At 32.6% G+C, this 20,976-nt stretch overlaps 2 protein-coding genes across 2 annotated transcripts in view; one reads left to right on the forward strand and one right to left on the reverse strand.

The window, feature by feature from the left end:
• The window catches only part of LOC120338241 (L-fucose kinase-like), a 49,733-nt gene that overhangs the window by 16,458 nt on the left and 12,299 nt on the right, over window positions 1–20,976 (forward strand). The window contains exons 11-16 of the mRNA XM_078117012.1: window positions 16,418–16,554; window positions 18,711–18,812; window positions 19,211–19,307; window positions 19,734–19,807; window positions 20,120–20,241; window positions 20,712–20,741. Of these exons, the coding sequence (XP_077973138.1) occupies window positions 16,418–16,554; window positions 18,711–18,812; window positions 19,211–19,307; window positions 19,734–19,807; window positions 20,120–20,241; window positions 20,712–20,741 (562 nt within the window). The remainder of the gene's footprint in view (window positions 1–16,417; window positions 16,555–18,710; window positions 18,813–19,210; window positions 19,308–19,733; window positions 19,808–20,119; window positions 20,242–20,711; window positions 20,742–20,976) is intronic.
• LOC120338245 (kelch-like protein 12) lies at window positions 6,994–9,560 on the reverse strand. Its single transcript, XM_039406203.2, has one exon. It carries the CDS (start codon window positions 9,544–9,546, stop codon window positions 8,143–8,145), a length of 1,404 nt encoding a protein of 467 aa, XP_039262137.2. The 5' UTR covers window positions 9,547–9,560; the 3' UTR covers window positions 6,994–8,142.

The following is a 20,976-nucleotide window of genomic DNA, read 5'->3' on the forward strand; positions in this document are numbered from 1 at the left end:
ACTATAGTAAGCTGATATACGCTATAATTTACTGTTCAATAATTTATTTGCTTAATAAAGTTCACTTCACACTTTTTCTAAACCCTGAGGTAGAAGCATTTATTTTGGAGGCATTAGCGACTGACAACACATTATTTGTGAAATGTAAAGATGGCAACAAAATGGTTAGATTCAATATGAAAGCCAAAAAGAATGGTAATTTAATTACTGCAATAAAGTCTAATTCGGGTTCACTCTGTCTCTGATAAACTATGTTAATCTGATACAAACTGTATTTTTCAATATTGTGTCTGCTTGATAATATGCACTTCACACTTCATTCATACTAGTTAACCAGGGAGCACTCATTAGAAGAAAGAATCTAATTATGGTTGTTTGTTGTCCTATTACCCTGCACCGAGCCTCTCACGTCACAAATGGGCCTTTCTGTATCTTCTGTCTGTCCCTTGTAAATATGAATTTTATGGTTTAGCAATTATTTAGTTTTCATTTTTCGATGATTCTTGATGAAGTTGAGTATTATCTGTGAATTCTATATCCATAATCTGATTAAATGTTTATATTGCAATAGAACCTACACTAGTTGTTTATTGGATTGTGAGGTCTTTAATCTCAACAGAATTCCGAAAGGTATATTAGTATCATATCGACAATATAAAATATGGTGACTGACATCGTATGATAATTTATTTGTACCTTAGCCCAAAGTCAATTGTTCTTAACCAGGTAGGTATTTATCTTCAGTGAGGCCTTCTACATTTTCTAATTCCTGCGAAACAATACTTTACAATTTAGGCCGGTGATGCAAAGTAGAAAAAAAAGCGATGTTGCAGTAACATGCATTGTGCCCCATAACCAACTGTTCCTCAGATTCTCCATAGCTCAAAAATAATCAAAACAACTTTTGCAGTGAATTTTAATTGAAATAAATAAGTGTCTTTTCTATCTTGAATAAATATATACAAGAGTGGAATTAATTTTTTTGATTGATAGAAGAACCATCAAAAGGGTTTTGAATCGCTGAGCTAGGTAATATTAATTCATAACCAATCACAGCTTGGATTTGTAGAGTAACTTTACTCCAGATGTCTGTTTGGACTTATCAAATAATGAATTAACATGATATTTGACTTGAAGTTGAAATAATATAGTATACAATCGATAATATGCTTCTATGTTTATTTTATGAAACGATGAACTTTGCTAAACATATAGAAAAAACAGTGAAATTAACATGCACTTCAAAGTGGTTAGAAAAACTCAATAATAATATTGCTGTTATTAAACAATTCCTGATAGCCCTTTGACATTATAAGATATAGATATTTGATGCTGTATAGGCTACCAGAGGTGGCCAACATGCCAATCACGATCTTGATAACTTCTTGGAAATAATTGCATTTAATCAGTATTCGCTACTGTTTTGTGTTCTAAAAAGAAGTACTATAATACTTAACTAAATTTGTTGGAACAAAAGTCAAAACCTGATGTAGCACCTTATTACTAAACCAATATAAGTGTGTTTGCTATGGAGCTTTCGCACCGAACAGGCTAATCAAAATCAGATGATCCAGATGCAACAGTGCCAGTACTGCTATTTCTTGCCCTGCTATTTTTTGAAGTCAGTTTTTAGAACTTGATTTATTTAATACTCCAAATCAGAGATGTTACTGAGTGAACCTACAAAACAGCTATTTGCCTTTTTTTCTGGTCATTTTGAACTTATGATTCGAGAATCGTCAGAAAAAGATTAATTAATTGATTGCATGGAATTATGAAGATTTCAGTCTATCTCAATCAAAGACTGGTGGCCACCACTGCTTTATACTACCGTATATTAAATTGTTTTTAAATACTATCAAAATGATTTCCCAATCATGTTTTATTCATTCATAAATTAGACATGCGATAGGAGAGCAATTCCCACCAACATCTATATTTTTCATCTTGTAATTTCCACCTGACATGAATAGAACTGTTACATAGTTGCTATCACCAATCAGATAAATTTCCTGTTTTATTATAAATGCCTTGATGTTAGTTTTTTTCAGATTCCATTCATACATGCTGCTCCAGCTATCGACTGAATTGGTATAAACTTCAGAGGATGACCAAGAATCAATATGCCCATATCTGTTCAAAGACCTATAACCTCCAAGTACATGGATCTTCTCATCAAACCATGTTGCTGAACAGAAATGTTTTGAGGTGTCCATGCTTTTAATTGGTTCCCATATTTTTAAATTGGGATCAAATTCTTTAGCTTGTTTACTTGTTTCTTCACCTCCCATTGCATAGATATATGAATCAGATGTTGTTTCTGCAAATCCTCGCCCCAATCCACAACCTTCTAAATCTTCAGTCCATGTATTTTCTTCTAGGCTATATGACGAAGTTTTCCATCCTTCAATGACATATATGAAGCCTTTGAAAGTAACACATCTGAAATAGGGAGGCTCATGTGACATAGATGCCAAATTTATCCATTCTTTGCCATTCAATTTTCTCAAATATTTTCCATGGAGCAAATAAATAGTGTTGTTTATTGAAAAGATGTCTGGTTTTTGTTCAGATACATATCTTGGTATTCTCACAATCTGTGACCAATCTTTTTTGCTGCATTTGAATTTGTGAAGGATGCAACTTTCCACATGAAGAACCACAAAGTAAGGCTGGGGGCCCTCATTTCCATCAACTTCTGAATCTTTTTCTATTGTTTTTTCTTGTACTCGAAATGTTTTCTGTATCTCTGGATTTCCTCTCTTGGTTCCGACCATAGCATTCATCAGTAAATTTTTGCATTCTGTGGAATCATTCATAAGAGGCTCTGTTTGAACGTTTTGTACCTTTACCCACTTTGTAGCAGCATTCCACTTCAAGACTGCATTCGAAGCTTTGGAGATGACGGCACACAAATCCTTTTTATTTATTGTCAAGAATTTGTCTTTTTCAATAACGCTTTTGAAGTTTTTAATGATGAAATCAATTATTTCTTGCTCTGAATTCTTTTGGGTATATGCCTGAGTCAAGTTTGCGAACTGTACACAATTTCCAACACTCAAATTATCCAACAAATATTCGAAGCATATAATGATGAGGTCGCGTAATTTCCACAAATCTGCAGCAAAAATCAGGTTTTCTATGTTAGTCATTGTTGGGAAAACTTTGCCAGTATATATAAAATTAACACACTGTTTAACCACATCCAAGTCTAAGTCATTGACTTCCATTTAACGATTTTGTTTTTCTTTTATATCATTGAATAACATTTCATCAAAATGAGATGTAGCTGCAGCGAGAATATTTCTATGAACGTAAAATTCCTCCTTTCCAACTGGCCTTTTTAATAAAGACAAAAGATTTTTTGAATATGTTTTGCTTTCTTTCTCTCCACCCATGATTGGTATTTGAACTAATTTCAATGATAGTTTTACCCTGTTTTTAAATTCATAAAATGAAAAAAAAAATTGCCATTTTCTAACTTAATTTTTCGAAAATCAAGAATTCAAAAAATAGCTTTGTCAACCTGGGAAAATAATTAAAAGTTTTTCATTTTCTTGTCTTTTCACAAAAATATCTGTATTTAACTTGCTTGCTTCTTCCAATCAATCATAGTTCACTTTTTTTTGACTGACTCGGCTGTAAAAATGTTGCCCAAGCTATTTTTTACTTTTTCACATTTCTTGTACAATTAAATCAGAATTCAATAAATAATGAAAGCTGCATTGCCGAAACCGCAAACTTGAGCTTTATATTGCTCATAATTGTTGGTTTAATTACTGTATATGATGTCCTATATAGCAGTGAATATCCGGTTGTGTTTACTACCCTGCGATAATTAAGACCCATAACTCATGTCTGGTTTGGATCTGAATTGTCATTCATGGCTCGTTTTGTATACACCAGAATTATGTTCACCTTTGGTAAACACCACATCCACAACACAAATCTTCACATTGCTCATTATTGTAGGTTTTATTACCTCGACTGCCAGAGTGTGTTTGCACATTCAAGTACCTAAATCAATATTAAAGTAACCCGTACTTTGGTATCATGCAGGAGTGTTTCCACATTGCTTTTTTGTTTTTGGTCTGTTGTTAAATGAGTATTGGAATGATCTTTCTTATTATCTGCTTTATAATCTGATTCAGAGGCAAAATGATGAATATTTATAAAAATGATAAAGGGACTACGGTAAATATTTATAACACTCTTATTATTTTTTTTGCGTTGCTGTTGCTTTCAATAAAAAAAATTTAGGTTTGATATAGCAAAATTGACCAAGTTTATTATATGTATAGATAATCATTTCCAAAAGCAATCCAAAAATAGTTGGTTGAAAAAATATGGCAAATGAAAGAGAAAGTAAGAGTCGATCCCAGGATCTACTGATAATATTAGAAAAGCAAAGGCAAGAAGAAAAGTATTGTGACTTCTTAATCAAAGTTGGAGATGAGAAAATCTGTGTTCATCGAAATGTTATTGCAGCATCTTCATCCTATTTTGATAAAATGTTGTCTCACAATAGTAAAGAAAGAAGAGATGGGTTCGTAGAACTTCGAGGTGTGGACACAGAATCTGTCAAAAAATGTGTAAAATTCATTTATACAGGAAAAGTGCTGTTTTCTACTGATTCCCCGGATTTTCTTATCCATGCTTCAGAGCTCTTCAATCTGACAGAGCTTTCTGACATGTATTTTGACTATTTGATTGAAAATTTGGATTCAAGAAACTGTTTTCTCTACAAGGAGTTGGCTCAAAAATATAATCATGTAAATTCTCAAAAAAAAGTTGAGAAATACATTTCTGAAAATTTTGATAAAATGACTTCAACAGAAGATTTCCAAAAAAAATCTTTAGGTGAAATTCAGAAGTATATGAATTCTTTATCTTCTTATGGGGAGGGAGAAATTTTAAAGTGGAAAGCTGCTGTCAAATGGGTCAAAGCAGACATGGAAAATCGTACTTCAATGTTTCTTCGTCTTCTGCATGTCATTAGTCTTGCTGATTTACCGAAGGATTTTGTAAAAAATCAGGTTCAAACCGAACCTTTAATGAAAGAATCTGACGATTTTAAAACATATTTGATAAATGTGTTAAGTGAGTCAATTCACACTTTGAAAAATAAAAGAAATCAGTTGGATATCGCTATTGCACCAGCAACAGAATCAGCTGCAGAATCGGGTTCATGTAAACCAGTTCCTCACATCGTCTTGTTACCGAAACATGGTAGTATGCTGTATAACATTAATTGCCGATCATCTGAAGTATCCAGGATTACAAAAATACCTGAAGAATTCTCAGGAGGTCATAGAGATGTCATTTGCATCGAAAGTGAGATATATGTTTTCCACAAACAAAGTTTAATGAAATATTCAAATGGAATGTGGAAAAATTTAGCAAACTTGGAAAGTGAACCCTCAAACTATATCTGTCTGACTTGCAAAAGTTGTATATTGGTGATTGAGTCTGAAAAAGTTTCAAAATTCATTCCTGAGACAAATACTTGGGTTGAGCAAGAGGAAGGCCATCAACTAGGAGAAGGTGTCATGGTCACTGCTTCGTCTGATCAAATTTATGCTCTTGGAGGGAAAGGTACTGAGAAGCAAGCTAAAGAATTTGATGGGAATTGGGATAGGATAGATGATATGTTGTATGAACATTGTAATGGTGGAGCAGCTGCTTCCCATTTACCTGTCAGAATATTTGCTGTTGGTGGCATATTGATAGGAGGTTATTGTCAACATACTTCTATTGAGTTTTATACTCCCTCTACAAATCAGTGGACAAAATTTGGAGGTGACTTCCCAATATGGCAGCTTAAAGCATTTTATTTGGAGGCATTAGCGGCTGACAACACATTATTTGTGAAATGTAAAGATGACAACAAAATGGTTAAATTTGATATAAAATCCAAAAAGATTGGTAATTTTATTACTGCAATGAAGTCTGATTCTTGTTCACTATGTCTCAGATAAACTATAGTAAGCTGATATACGCTATAATTTACTGTTCAATAATTTATTTGCTTAATAAAGTTCACTTCACACTTTTTCTAAACCCTGAGGTAGAAGCATTAATTTTGGAGGCATTAGCGACTGACAACACATTATTTGTGAAATGTAAAGATGGCAACAAAATGGTTAGATTCAATATGAAAGCCAAACAGAATGGTAATTTAATTACTGCAATAAAGTCTAATTCGGGTTCACTCTGTCTCTGATAAACTATGTTAATCTGATACAAACTGTATTTTTCAATATTGTGTCTGCTTGATAATATGCACTTCACACTTCATTCATACTAGTTAACCAGGGAGCACTCATTAGAAGAAAGAATCTAATTATGGTTGTTTGTTGTCCTATTACCCTGCACCGAGCCTCTCACGTCACAAGTGGGACTTTCTATATCTTCTGTCTGTCCCTTGTAAATATGAATTTAATGGTTTAGCAATTATTTAGTTTTCATTTTTCGATGATTCTTGATGAAGTTGTGATATATCTGTGAATTCTATATCCATAATCTGATAAAATATTTATATTGCAATAGAACCTACACTAGTTGTTTATTGGATTGTGAGGTCTTTAATCTCAACAGAATTCCGAAAGGTATATTAGTATCATATCGACAATATAAAATATGGTGACTGACATTGTATGATAATTTATTTGTACCTTAGTCCAAAGTCAATTGTTATTAACCAGGTAGTTATTTATTTTCAGTGAGGCCTTCTACATTTTCTAATTCCTGCGAAACGATACTTTACAATTTAGGCCAGTGATGCAAAGTAGAAAAATAAGCGATGTTGAAATAACATGCATTGTGCCCCATAACCAACTGTTCCTCAGATTCTCCATAGCTCAAAAATAATGAAAAAACTTTTGCAGTGAATTTTAATTGAAATAAATAAGTACCGGTAAGTGTCTGTTATCTATCTCGAATAAATATATACAAGAGTGGAATTAATTTTTTTGATTGATAGAAGAACCATCAAAAGGGTTTTGAATCGCTGAGCTAGGTAATATTAATTCATAACCAATCACAGCTTGGATTTGTAGAGTAACTTCACTCCAGATGTCTGTTTGGACTTATCAAATAATGAATTAACATGATATTTGACTTGAAGTTGAAATAATATAGTATACAATCGATAATATGCTTCTATGTTTATTTTATGAAACGATGAACTTTGCTAAACATATAGAAAAAACAGTGAAATTAACATGCACTTCAAAGTGGTTAGAAAAACTCAATAATAATATTGCTGTTATTAAACAATTCCTGATAGCCCTTTGACATTATAAGATATAGATATTTGATGCTGTATAGGCTACCAGAGGTGGCCAACATGCCAATCACGATCTTGATAACTTCTTGGAAAAAATTGCATTTAATCAGTATTCGCTACTGTTTTGTGTTCTAAAAAGAAGTACTATAATACTTAACTAAATCTGTTGGAACAAAAGTCAAAACCTGATGTAGCACCTTATTACTAAACCAATATAAGTGTGTTTGCTATCGAGCTTTCGCACCGAACAGGCTAATCAAAATCAGATGATCCTGATGCAACAGTGCCAGTACTGCTATTTCTTGCCCTGCTATTTTTTGAAGTCAGTTTTCAGAACTTGATTTATTTAATACTCCAAATCAGAGATGTTACTGAGTGAACCTAAAAAACAGCTATTTGCCTTTTTTTCGAGAATCGTCAGAAAATTTATTGAAAATTAATTGATAAAGGTTTGTGGTACTGATTCTTTTTCTTTAAGACTTTATCATTGACCAGTATCATTGATTGCATGGAATTATGAAGATTTCAGTCTATCTCAATCAAAGACAGGTGGCCACCACTGCTTTATACTACCGTATATTAAATTGTTTTTAATCAATTAAAATAATCATATCAAAATGATTTCCCAATCAGGTTTTATTCATTCATAAATTAGACATGCGATAGGAGAGCAATTCCCACCGACATCTTTATTTTTCATCTCGTTTTTTCCACCTGACATGAATAGCACTGTTACATAGTTGCTATCACCAATCAGATAAATTTCCTGTTTTATGATAAATGCCTTGGTGTTTTGTTTATCTAAACTCCAGCCGTTTATGCTGCTCCAGCTATCGACTGAAACTGTATAAGCTTCAGAGGATGAGTATCCACCAACATAATATCCCTTTTGAGTTCAAAGCGCTATAACCGCCAAGAACACAGATGTTGTTATTGAACCATATTGCTGAACAGAAATGTTTCGAACCCCTCATGCTTGTAATTGGTTCCCACTTTTTCGTGTTTATGTCAAATTCTTCAGCTTGTTTACTTGTTTCTTTACCTCCCATCGCATAAATGTATGAATCTGACGTTGTAACTGCAAATCCTCGCCCCAACCCACAACCTTCCATATCTTCAGTCCATGTATTTTCTTCTAGGCTATATGACGAAGTTTTCCATCTGTCAATGACATATATGAAGCCTTTGAAAGTAACACATCTGAAATAGGAAGGCTCATGAGACATGGATGCCAAATTTATCCATTCTTTGCCATTCAATTTTCTCAAATATTTTCCATGGAGCAAATAAATAGTGTTGTTTATTGAAATGATATCTGGTTTTTCTCTAGATACACATCTTGGTATTCTCACAATCTGTGACCAATCTTTTTTGTTGCAGTTAAATTTATGAAGGATGCGACTTTCTTCACGAAGTACCACAAAGTAAGGCTGGGGTCCCTCATTTTCATCAATTTCATTTGACCCTTCTACTTCCTGCAGAAATGTTTTCTGTATCTCTAAATTTTCACTCCTGGTTTCAAGCATAGCATCTATCAGTAAATCTTTACATTCCATGGACTCATTCATAAGAGGCTCTGTTTTAACGTTTTCTCTGATAAAATCATTTGATAATTCTTCTAACTTGATTATTCTTAATAGATCAACAAATTCTTTTTCACGATTTTCTACTTTTACCCACTTTGTAGCAGCATTCCACTTTAAGACTTCATTTGAAACTTTGGAGATAAAGGCACACAAGTCCTTTTTATTTATTGTCAAAAATTCGTCCCTTTCAATAACGCTTTTAAAGTTTCTAATGATAAAATCACTTATATCTTGCTTTGAATCTTTCTGGTTATATGCCTGAGTCAAGTTTGCGAACTGTATACAGTTTTCAACACTCAAATTATCCAACAAATATTCGGAGCATGTATCGACGAGGTCGCATAGTTTCCACAAATCTGCAGCAAAAATTAGGTTTTCTATTTTATCCATTGTTAGTACAACTTTACCAGTGTATATAAAATCAACACACTGTTTCACCACATCCAGGTCTAAGTCATTGACTTCCATGTAACCATTCTGTTTTTCTTTTGTATCATTGGATAACATTCCATCAAAATAAGGTGAAGCTGCAGCAAGAATATTTCTATGAACATGAAATTCCTCTTTTCCAACCTTTATCATGAAATCACAATAGTTAGTTCCATTCTGTTGCCTTTTTAATGAAGATAACAGATTTTTTGAATAGGTTTTGCTTTCTTTCTCTTCACCCATGATTGTTAGTTAAATTGATTTAAATATTGATTTTACTCTGTTTTTAAATCCATAAATCGAAAAAAAAACAATTATTTTCCAACTTATTGTTTCGAAAATCATTATGTTACAAAAATATCTAGGCTTTAAACTTGATTCCTGGTACTTGAAATCATTTAAATTTCACTATTCTTTAACTGACTTGGCTGTCAAAATGTCACAAAAGATATCTGTTACTTTTTCACATTTTTTGTGCAATTAAACCAGATTCCTATATATAGGCTGTTTCAGCAAAAAGAGTAGGTGCATTGTTGAATCCACAACATGAAGCTTTATATTGCTCATGATTGTTGGTTTTATTACCTCCATGGTCAGGATGATAAATTCCAGAGTGTTTTGTGCACAGTCAAGTACCTAAATAAATATCGATCCAACTGGCTCATTGGTATCCTACATGTGCCTTTCAGCAGTGTTTTATATTTTTTGTTATGTGCTTCTTGATCCGAGTTGGACTGAATGATAAGACTAAATATGCATCTACCGTAGTTTATTAACACTTGTTCTTTGATACTAACCCTTTTTGCATTGCTGTTGCTTTCAATCAAAAACTGTTGAGTTTGATTTAGCAAACTTTAACAAGTTTATTTGGTACACATAAAAGTATTTCAAAAGCAGTAAGGTAAAAAACATGGCAAATGAAAGAGAAAGTAAAAGTTGATCCCAGTATGTACTGATAATATTAGAAAAGCAAAGGCAAGAAGAAAAGAATTATGACTTCATAATCAAAGTTGGAGATGAGAAAATCCATGTTCACCGAAATGTTATTGCAGCATCTTCATCCTATTTTGATAAATCTGTCGAAAAATGTGTAAAATTTATTTATACCGGAAAATTGCTGTTTTCCACTAACTCTTCCTGAATTTCTTATTCTAGTGTCATGACTTTTCAATTTGACAGAGCTTTATGGCATGTATTTCGAGTTTTTGATTGAAAATTTGGATCCAAGAAACTGTTTTTTCTACAAGGAGTTGGCTCAAAAATATCATCATGTGAATTTTGTCAAATACCAAGACCTTTAATGAAAGATTATGAGGATTTTAGATTATATTTGATAAAGATGTTAAGTGAGTCTATTCACACTTTGAAAAAATTAAAAAAATAAGTTGGATATCGTTAGGGCACCAGTAACATAATCGGGTTCCTGTAAACCAGTTCCTCACATGTCTTTTTACCAAAACATGGTAGAATGTTGTATAACATTAATTGCCAAACAACTGAAGTATCCAGGATTACAAAAATATCTGAACAATTCTCAGAGGGTCATAGAAATGTTGACCAATATATTACTATTGGGTTTTATACTCCCTCTACAAATCAGTGTACAAAATTTTGGATGATGTGACGGCACTTAATTTATTTGCCTTATAAAATTTACTTTACACTTTGTTCATACTAGTTAACTATTAAACACTCATTAGAAGAAAATATTTAATTATGGTTGTTTGTTGACTGATTACCCTGCATCGAACTCTCATGTCACCAGTGAGCTTTTCTGTATCGTCTGTCTGACCCTTGTAAATATAAATTTCATACATTGTCAATTATTGCATTTTGATGATTTTTGTTATTTGTCATTCTAATTCTATGCAGACATTTCAAAAATCTGGAATAAATAAATTCTCAGCTTGAAGCATGTAACAGCCTATCATGTAAATATAGACGTCAACACGCCACACTAACCATGTGCCTCTGATTGCAAACCTTTATAAAATGATCCCAAATAACAACTGCTGCTGAACTATGTCCCAACGTCTATATATTACATTATGTTTTTGATGTTACACTCAAATAAACTTGGATATTGATGGAGTTATGTAATGTATGTATATTCTGCTCGAAATTATTACCACAATAACAACAGAATTGACCTGACAGCACATATCAGTAAAAAACAGACAAAACAACATTCTATTATTCTTTTTCGTCCTGTGACAGACGCTTCCCAGATTACGTGAGTATTGTTAACAAGGTATCAAACTGCTAAAAGGGATTATGTCATTAGGAAAAGCAGATATCAGAAAATACCAGACAGACGTTGTGCATAAGTTAGCACGTATAGGTTAGATAGATATAACACACCACTGCCATTTTCGGTGCATTTAAATAGCATATCGTGTGTTAGTGTATACCCAACAACATACGATGTGGTACACTTTGAGGTGTGTTATACAACCTGTTGGCGATCACTAGAAGCATTTATTTTGGAGGCATTCGCGACTGGCGGCACATTATTTGTGAAATGTGAAGATGGCAATAAAATGGTTAGATGCAATATAAAAACCAAAAGATTGGTACCGGTAATTCAATTACTGCAGTGACGTCTGATTCTAGTTCACTCTGTCTCTGATAAACTATAGTAATTTGATGCAATGATATATTTGCTTGATAATATGCACTTCTTCACACTTCATTCATACTTGTTAACTAGGGAGCGCTCATTAAAGAAAATCTCTAATTAATTGTTTCTTGTTATATTAGCCTGCATCAACCCTTTTCACGGTGCTACTGGGCCTTTCTATATCGTCTGTCTGTCCCTTGTAAATATGAATTTTATGGTTTAGTAATTATTTAGCTTTCATGTCCAATGCCTATTCTTGATGAAATTGCTTAATATATCTGTGAATTCTATATTAATTATCTGGTAAAATGTTCATATTGCAATAGAACCTGCACTAGTGGTTTTGAGGTTTTTAACATCAACAGAATTCCAAAAATTATATTAATATCATATCGACAATATCAAATATGATGACTGACAATAAATGATAATTTTTTCGTACCCTTAGCTAAAAATAGCTAAGTCAATCGTTCTTAACCGGGTAGGTATTTATCTCCAGTGAGGCGTTCTACAATTTCTAATTCATGCGAAACGATACTTTACAATTTAGGCCAGTGATGCGAAGTAGAAAAATATGCGATGTTGAAGTAACCTGCATTGTGCAATAATGTAAACAAGTTTTGCAGTGAATTTTGATTGAAATAAATGAGTCAGTGTCTTTTATCTATCTTGAATAAATGTATACAAGAGTGGAATGAATTTTTTTGAATGATAGAAGGACCAGCAAAAGGGTTTTGATTTGTTGAGCTAGGTAATGTTAATTCATAACCAATCACATTAACAGAGTCCAGGTCTCTGTTTGGACTTATCAAATAATAAATTAACATGATACTTGACTTGAAATAATACAATATACAATCGATAATATGCTTCTATGTTTATTTTATGAAACAATGAACTTTGCTAAACATATAAGAAATAACCTGTAAAATTAACATGCACTTCGAAGTTGGTAGAGAAATCCTGTTCAGAGAAGCTAATAATAATATGGCTGGTATCGAACAATTCCTCATGCCCTTCGACATTGAAAGTTATAGATATTTGATGCTTTATACCAGTGGTGGCCAACATGCCAATTACAATCTTGATAACTTCTTGGTTGGTTTCCTCATCATTTTGCAAAAATATCTGTATTTTCCTTTTTTGCTGCGCAAAATAACCTAAATTTCACTAGTCTTTGGCTGTCAAAATATCACACAACTAAGATATCTGTTACTTTCACACATCTCTTTGCGCAACTAAACCAGATTCGATATATGACTGTTTCAGTAAGAATGGTAGCTGTATTGTTGAATCCACAACACGAAGCACATTATTGTTGGTTTTATTGCCTTGACTGTCAGAATGATAAATACCTGAGTGTGTTTGTACATTTAAGTACCTAAATCAATATTAATGTAACCAGTACTTTGAAATTATCCAGGAGTGTGTTCAGTGTTTTTTGTTTTTGATCTGCTATTGGATGGGTGTCGGAATAATATCTGATTCATTATCTGAGATGAAACAGAATGATAAGACTAAATATTTATTTAGTTTAAGACTTGTTCTTTAACCCTTACTAACCCTATTTGCGTTATTGCTGCTTTCAATGAAAAAAATTTAGGTTTGATATAGCAAATATCAACAAGTTTGTTAAATATATATATATAAGCATTTCCAAAAGCTGTTGGTTAAAAAAACATGGCGAATGAAAGAGAAAGTAAAAGTCCACCACAGGATCTACTGATAATGTTAGAAAAGCAAAGGCAAGAAGAAAAGTATTGTGACTTCATAATCAAAGCTGGAGATGAGAAAATCCATGTTCATCGAAATGTTATTGCAGCATCTTCATCCTATTTTGATAAAATGTTGTCTCACAATAGTAAAGAAAGAAAAGATGGGTTTGTTGAGCTACAGGATGTGGATCCAGAATCTGTCAAAAAATGTGTAAAATTCATTTATACCCGAAAAGTGCTGTTTTCCACTAATTCTCCTAATTTTCTTATTCATGTGTCGGAGCTTTTCAATCTGACAGAGCTTTCTGACATTTATTTCGAGTATTTGATAGAAAATTTGGATCCAAAAAACTGTTTTTTTTACAAGGAGTTGGCTCAAAAATATCATCATGTAAATTCTCAAAAACAGATTGAGAAATACATTTCTGAGAATTTTGATAAAATGACTTCGACAGAAGATTTCCAGAAAAAATCGTTAGATGAAATTCAGAAGTATATGAATTCCTTATCTGGCACTTATGGTGAAGGAGAAATTTTAAAGTGGAAAGCTGCTGTCAAATGGGTCAAAGCAGACATGGAAAATCGTACGTCAATGTTTCTTCATCTTCTGCGTGTCATTAGTCTTGCTGATTTACCGAAGAATTTTGTCAACGACCAAGTTCAAACTGAACGAAAGAAATCAGTTTGATATCGCTATGGCACCAGTAACAGAATCAGCTGCGGAATCTGGTTTCTGTAAACCAGTTCCTCACATTGTCTTGTTACCAAAACATGGTAGAATGTTGTATAACATTAATTGCCAAAGATCTGAAGTATCCAGGATTACAAAAATACCTAAAGAATTTTCAGGAGGTCATAGAGATGTCGTTTGCATCGACAAAGAGATATACGTTTTTCACAAACAAAGTTTGATAAAATATTCCAGTGGAATGTGGAAAAATTTAGCAAACTTGGAAAGTGAACCTTCAAACTATAAATGTGTGACTTTCAAAGGTTGTATAGTCCTGATTGAGCCTGAAAAATTCTCAAAATTCATTCCTGAGACAAATACTTGGGTTGAGGAACAGGAGGGCCATCAACTAGGAGAAGGGGTTATGGTCACTGCATCTTCTGATCATATTTATGCTCTTGGTGGGGAAGGTACTGAGAAGCAAGCTAAAGAATTTGATGAGGATTGGGACAGGATTGATGATATGTTGTATGAACGTTGTAATGGAGCAGCAGCTGCTTCTTGTTTGCCTGTCAAAATATTTGCTCTCGGTGGTTTATTGTGCGGAAGATTTGATCTACATACTTCTATTGAATTTTATACTCCCTCTACAAATCAGTGGACTAAATTTGGAAATAATTTCTCAACGGTTGATGTGACAGCATTTAATTTAGAGGCATTTGCCACTGACAATGCATTATTAGTGAAAGGCAAAGATGTCAACAAAATGGCTAAATTCGATATAAAATCCGAAAAGATTAGTAATTCAATTAGTGCAATGAAGTCTGATTCTGGTTCACTCTGTCTCAGATAAACTTATAATAATCTGATGCAAACTATATTTTTCAATGTTTTATTTGTTTGTTAAGGTTCATTTCTCACCTTATCCATACCAGTTACCGTAATTGCATTAAAAGTTACGAGACACCATATGTTATAACGTAATCATTTAAATATGAAACATATAAATTGTTTATTGTTAATTATTGTGTCTTAGCGATTTTTGTCATTTGTCATTCTAATTGAATGCTGACATTTCAAATATCTGGAGTAAATGAATAAATAAATTCACAGCCTAAAGTATGTAACAGCCTATCATGTAAATGTAGATTTTTTACACTTCCCAAAGTAATATAAAATAAATGCAATGATTGAGTACGTATCAATATCACTCAATCGACATTCCTCAATTATATTGCTCAAAGATTGAGTATGACTTCAAGAATCAAGCCTACTAGGATCACATATTTTAGAGTGATCTGGTTTTGTCATGTTTTTCTTACAGACAATTTGCTTATTTTCTTATGCTAAGTCTGATCTATTGATACGATTCATATCTTATTAATATATAAAGTAAATATAAATTCTGCTCATTTTTGGAGGTAGCTGTCATTCATTAGCCATTTCAATTGTTACTTAACACTATTTCTAATACATAATTAATTTATATTTATTTTGTTTATCTTTCAATGAAATGACCACTTCATGAATACTGAGCCTTTTAATCAATGCTTAATCTTTTTCATTCTTCACATATTTTTTGATCTTATTTGATTTGTTTGAATTATCTATCTTAAAATATTTATGTAAACATGGAATTTCCGAATAATTCAGTGAGTTGGTGTGGTTAAAACTGTCCTGACATCGCCTTAGTTAATGATTTCTCGATCTACTTTTTTGTACACCATCTTACTCATGATCAAAGCAGTAAGGTTACAATACGAGATTGCTCATGTAGTATTTTGGATCTCATGTTTCAAACCCCATTTGAAGTTAATGCAACTTCTATTTCCATCTTGTATTTTTCCTTGTGTACTGTTATTTTTGGTACCACGTCACAGTTTAAACCAATTTCTATCTTATCCGTCCGTAAACGAAATCTATTCAAGTATCAGTGACTATTTAGATCCTTGCTTTGTGTAAAGTTTGAAACATTTCGTAGAAGAATCATTAGAAATAATTGCCATGATAATTTCTATAATAAATCTATTATGCACCTTTCTAGACTTCCACTCATTTTTTTCATAATTTTTGTCAAATTGCGATCATTGTTAATACTTCTATATACAGTTATACTTCGATCCGGAAAGCATAAGTATTTGGATGTGACGGACACTCCTCTACAATATGCAGAACTTCTTAGGAATCCAGATGTTTCAAAATTTCAGGGCTTCGATTCAACTCTGCAATCAAGGTCTTTTGTTGAAGTAAGTTTGACTTTATGTACACAGTGGACTCATGAATTACGGTACTCTATAACAGGGGTTCTCAAACTTTTGGTGTTGCGGAGCCCTTGAAAGGTTGAATATTATTCGCGGAGCCCCAAAATAAATTTTAAAATTGTTACTTTCAGATTATTATTCCCGAGCAAGTTAAAAGTACTTTATTTATTTTAAATGCTGAACCTTTTTTAATAGGGTTAACACAAGTCATAAATAAATCTAAATTTTATACTAAAGCTGTAAATTTGACACTTGACGAACATATTAATAAATTAAGGATCGAATCTTTTCTTTTTTGACATTTTTGGAAGACTTAATTAAAAGGCCGTTAGTAACGTGCGCTATTTCATTTTGTTACAATCGCCGATTTTTTCCGTCAGCATGGCGTGTTTTGAACATCTTTACGCCGCTGTTTATTCTCCCTAAATCAAAAATTTCCCTCGGCATATACATGAATTTTTACACAATGACGACGTTAATTGCTTTTTTATTCTCGTGGGGAATTATGAGTTCAATGTGAAAAACATGTTACCATATTATAGTCATCGGCGACGAAATGCTAAAAATATTAATCAATAAAAAGGTAAATCCACAACTCAAATTTCTTGATTGGAAAGCGGCATTCTAAAATATTTAAACTGAAACTTAAAATGGAAGATCACACTTTGGTTTCAGCAGACTCACCTCAGATTGAAAACGCTTCTATAGACATTGTAAATCACAAAATTTGGTGTTATGTTAGGTTTTCATCGTAGTAGCTGCGAAATCGAAACACAGTCAATTGTACGCGCGATTTCCCTTTTTTCCATTCTGAAACTACCGACGCAGCCGCACGCAATCAATTGTGCGCGCGATCCGCGATGTAACTTTTTTCATTCTGAAACTACCGACGGAGCTGAATGCAATAAAATAATTTTCAATTGTTCGTATTTTCCCCAGACATTGTGATTTTTTGAACGGCGATATCTTGCTTAAAAATAATCTCAAGTGCGAAAGAACAAATCAAGTTTGACAAATCCCAAGATCGCAAAAATACTACACCAATTTATTTATAGTTGGCAGTTTATCACATATTTTATGTTATTTTAGAATAGTATTCTTTCATTTTAGTAATCCTAATAGTTATCTCGAATCAAACGTGAGTAACGATGAGCACAACTACATTATACCGACGAGACACGTCAATTGCTCCCTCGGTCTTGGATTGAATATTTTACGCAACAGAAATCTCGTTATCCGTTTTTTTTAATCGCGAAAAATGTTGCGCGGAAATTTCCGTTTCCAATTTTGAACCACCTCCCTCTTAAGAATCCTGGCTGCGCTACTGCTCATAAATAATGTAATTTTTCAATTCCGGCCCTTTACCATATTTCGAGGCTATATTGTTGTCAGATGTTATCAAAGCTGTTATTGCTTCTTTGAACAGTTACAAAATTTTGAGTCAGTATTTTGAAGAGTAATCGAATAGCTCGCGGAGCCTCTGGGTTTCTCTCGCGGAGCCCTGGGGCTCCGTACGGAGCACTTTGAGAACCTATGCTCTATAATATTGTTGTTGTTTAGATAGAGAAAAATGATTTTGTCTTCAACTACTTAGCTAGTCACTTTCACTTTTTCAGAATTTTAAAATAAAACGCTCTTACTTTTATAGGCTATATATTATTACTGGAGATGTACCTTAGTTTTGACCTAAATTATTATGTCAATTTTGGGGGGTATTTCGACATCGATTTTGATTACAAATGTTTCAAATAGATTAAAACAGTGGAAAAGAATTTCTCCTTGAATACAATTTTTGTTATTTTGGCACATAAATTTTTGCGTTGTATTGTCATTGGTATTACTAATACCGTTTAGTTTTTAGTATTAATGTTATACATATACATGGCTCTACATTATAAACTCTTAAAAATATACAAAACCAAGAGTGCAAATTGTTCATATCACTAGTGAGTTTCTACACTTAGTGATGGAGGAATAAAGAGTTTTAGGACAGGCGGAGGAAGAATATATCAAAAAGATGGGACCCACTGGACTAACATGTCATTTTACAAAATTAGACTTATTGAATTGCTCAATTTTTAGGCTTCTAAATTATAATTTACCTTTTCAATTTCTCGAGTTTAAAATAGTAATTTTTTCAGGATACTTGTGTTGTAGCAAAAGATTGCATGCTTATCAATTCACTGGTCGGTGAAAAATCAATTGTGGAAGATGGGTCTTTCATTGCTCATTCACACTTGAAGGTATCTGCACTTAATTTTAAATACCGGTACATCGCTATTGAAGCCTTATACCGATAGTGAAATTATATATCAGGATGTGTGACATTATAGTTGAATTAGTTCATGACTTATATTATATTGAACAAATTAAGATTTACTTTTACGGTTATACCCTTGGTTTTCCATATTTATTTGTCTTATGTCTGAATAACGATAAAGAATTTCATATTCCTGGTACTGGTGTGATAAATTGAATAGACTTTCATCAACTGAGGAAAATACCGGCCCTTCCAAATTAATCTCAGTTGTATTTATGATTGTGGCTACATATCTGGAGCTCTATTCAGAGTGATTTTTGTAAAATTCTTTTTAAAAATATGGATTTAATAACTTTTTATATTTATTTCTTTTTGCTACAGAGCTCAGTAAAAATTGGAAGAAATTGTGTCATCATTGGACTTGATGGAGAATCATGTGAACTTGTTGATGAAATACCAGATAATAGCTTTGTTATGGGTGAGATGATGTTATATGCTAAGAATTATCATATTGCACGAATTATTTGTTTGTACAAATGCCAGATTAGATTTACTCTTATATAAACAGTTATTACTCTAAAACTCCTGCAAGTATTTTGTTATTTGAGTATACTGGTTTATTTGTGTGCTGCAAGTCATTAATATTGGGTATAGAGCACAAATTTTTCAACTTTACTGATTTGGTCGTGTCAAATCGACAAAGTCTTTTCTGAGTAACTGCCCATACGTAGCCTTATTCAGAGTGACAAAAAACTCAAAATTATTAGCTCTGTCATACATTTCACTTGTTAGTAAACATTCTAATTTCAAGTAGATGGAGAGCTGTAATTACAACATAATTATTCTGCCAATACATAAAATCACAATTGCAATTTATCAGCTTTATTTATTTATTGGTAACTAGGGTTCAATATGAAGATTGCTGGTTCTGGAGCACGAAAGATATTCTGCTGTGTTTGGAACTGCAATAAAATCAGTGTAAGGCAACTTTTGAAACATGTACAGAATTCTTACTAATCTTGTAGAGACCAATCCATGGCTTGCACCACAAACATGTCTTTCACTCTCATTACAGATACAATATCAATCCTATCTTTGTTTTGTTTCACCACTTTGCTCTGAACAAGGCTCTATATATGAGGTACTGATGGTTTGGGTTTGCTGGAATGAACATGGAAGATCATCCGTACTAACTACATTTGAATGGTAGCTGAAGCTGTTGTAATCCTTGTTCTGAGCCAATATATAGCACATTTCAGAAAATTGAATCAATTTTAATTATTTTCTTAGATTTCTGACGATATAAACTCAATAATGAATGAATCCTCTGTCTCAGAAAAGAAAGATAAATTTGTTTTACGTGATGATATTTTGAGAACTTTGATTGGAGAAGCAACTCCACTACCCCCAAGGTAGGAACTGAAATAGTTATTTTTTGATCACTTTATTGTAATTGAAACATTTCATTCTAATTTCCTCAGTTGAATAATATATTTTATTGTGATCTCATTGCGAAAATACTGTCCAGCCTTGTGTCCTTTTTCATAATTTATTTACAGACTGTAATTGACTGTCTGTACGGTATAGTTGGTAAAGTTTTCATTAAAAATTTGCAAAGGGTAAATGAGAACACTGATAGATTATTATTTATAACTACACATTGATAAATAAATTTGCTTGTGTCTGTTATAAACACATGTAAATGATATATCGCTAATCAAATTTTGAAAAAACTGACATTTAAAAATGCAAACATTTTTTCATTTTGAAAATCATGTATTTCAAAATCAATCAAATTAAATATTCCAACTGAAATTTCAAAATTGTTTTCAAAGTTTTTCTTTTTTTAACTTTCAACATTTTTCTTTTGACATCATTTCAGCTATCTCAATCTCCTTCCTCAAGATGAAAGGTAAACTTAGACTTGATTTATTAAATATTGCAATCACTTTTTTGAGTTGGCCAGTTATAGAACATAGACTGGGCCGGAGGCTCAAAACTTAAAATGAAAAACTAAGAATTAAGAACAGTTTATTTACAACAGCTATAGGCTATAGACTCATATAATAAGAAGAAGCACAACGTAACAATCGGGATCATTATGACAGTATTATTGTAGGCCGCATAAAACACTTCGGTGGGTCGAT

Source organism: Styela clava, chromosome 10 (assembly GCF_964204865.1).
Source record: "Styela clava chromosome 10, kaStyClav1.hap1.2, whole genome shotgun sequence".
NCBI lineage: Eukaryota > Metazoa > Chordata > Ascidiacea > Stolidobranchia > Styelidae > Styela > Styela clava.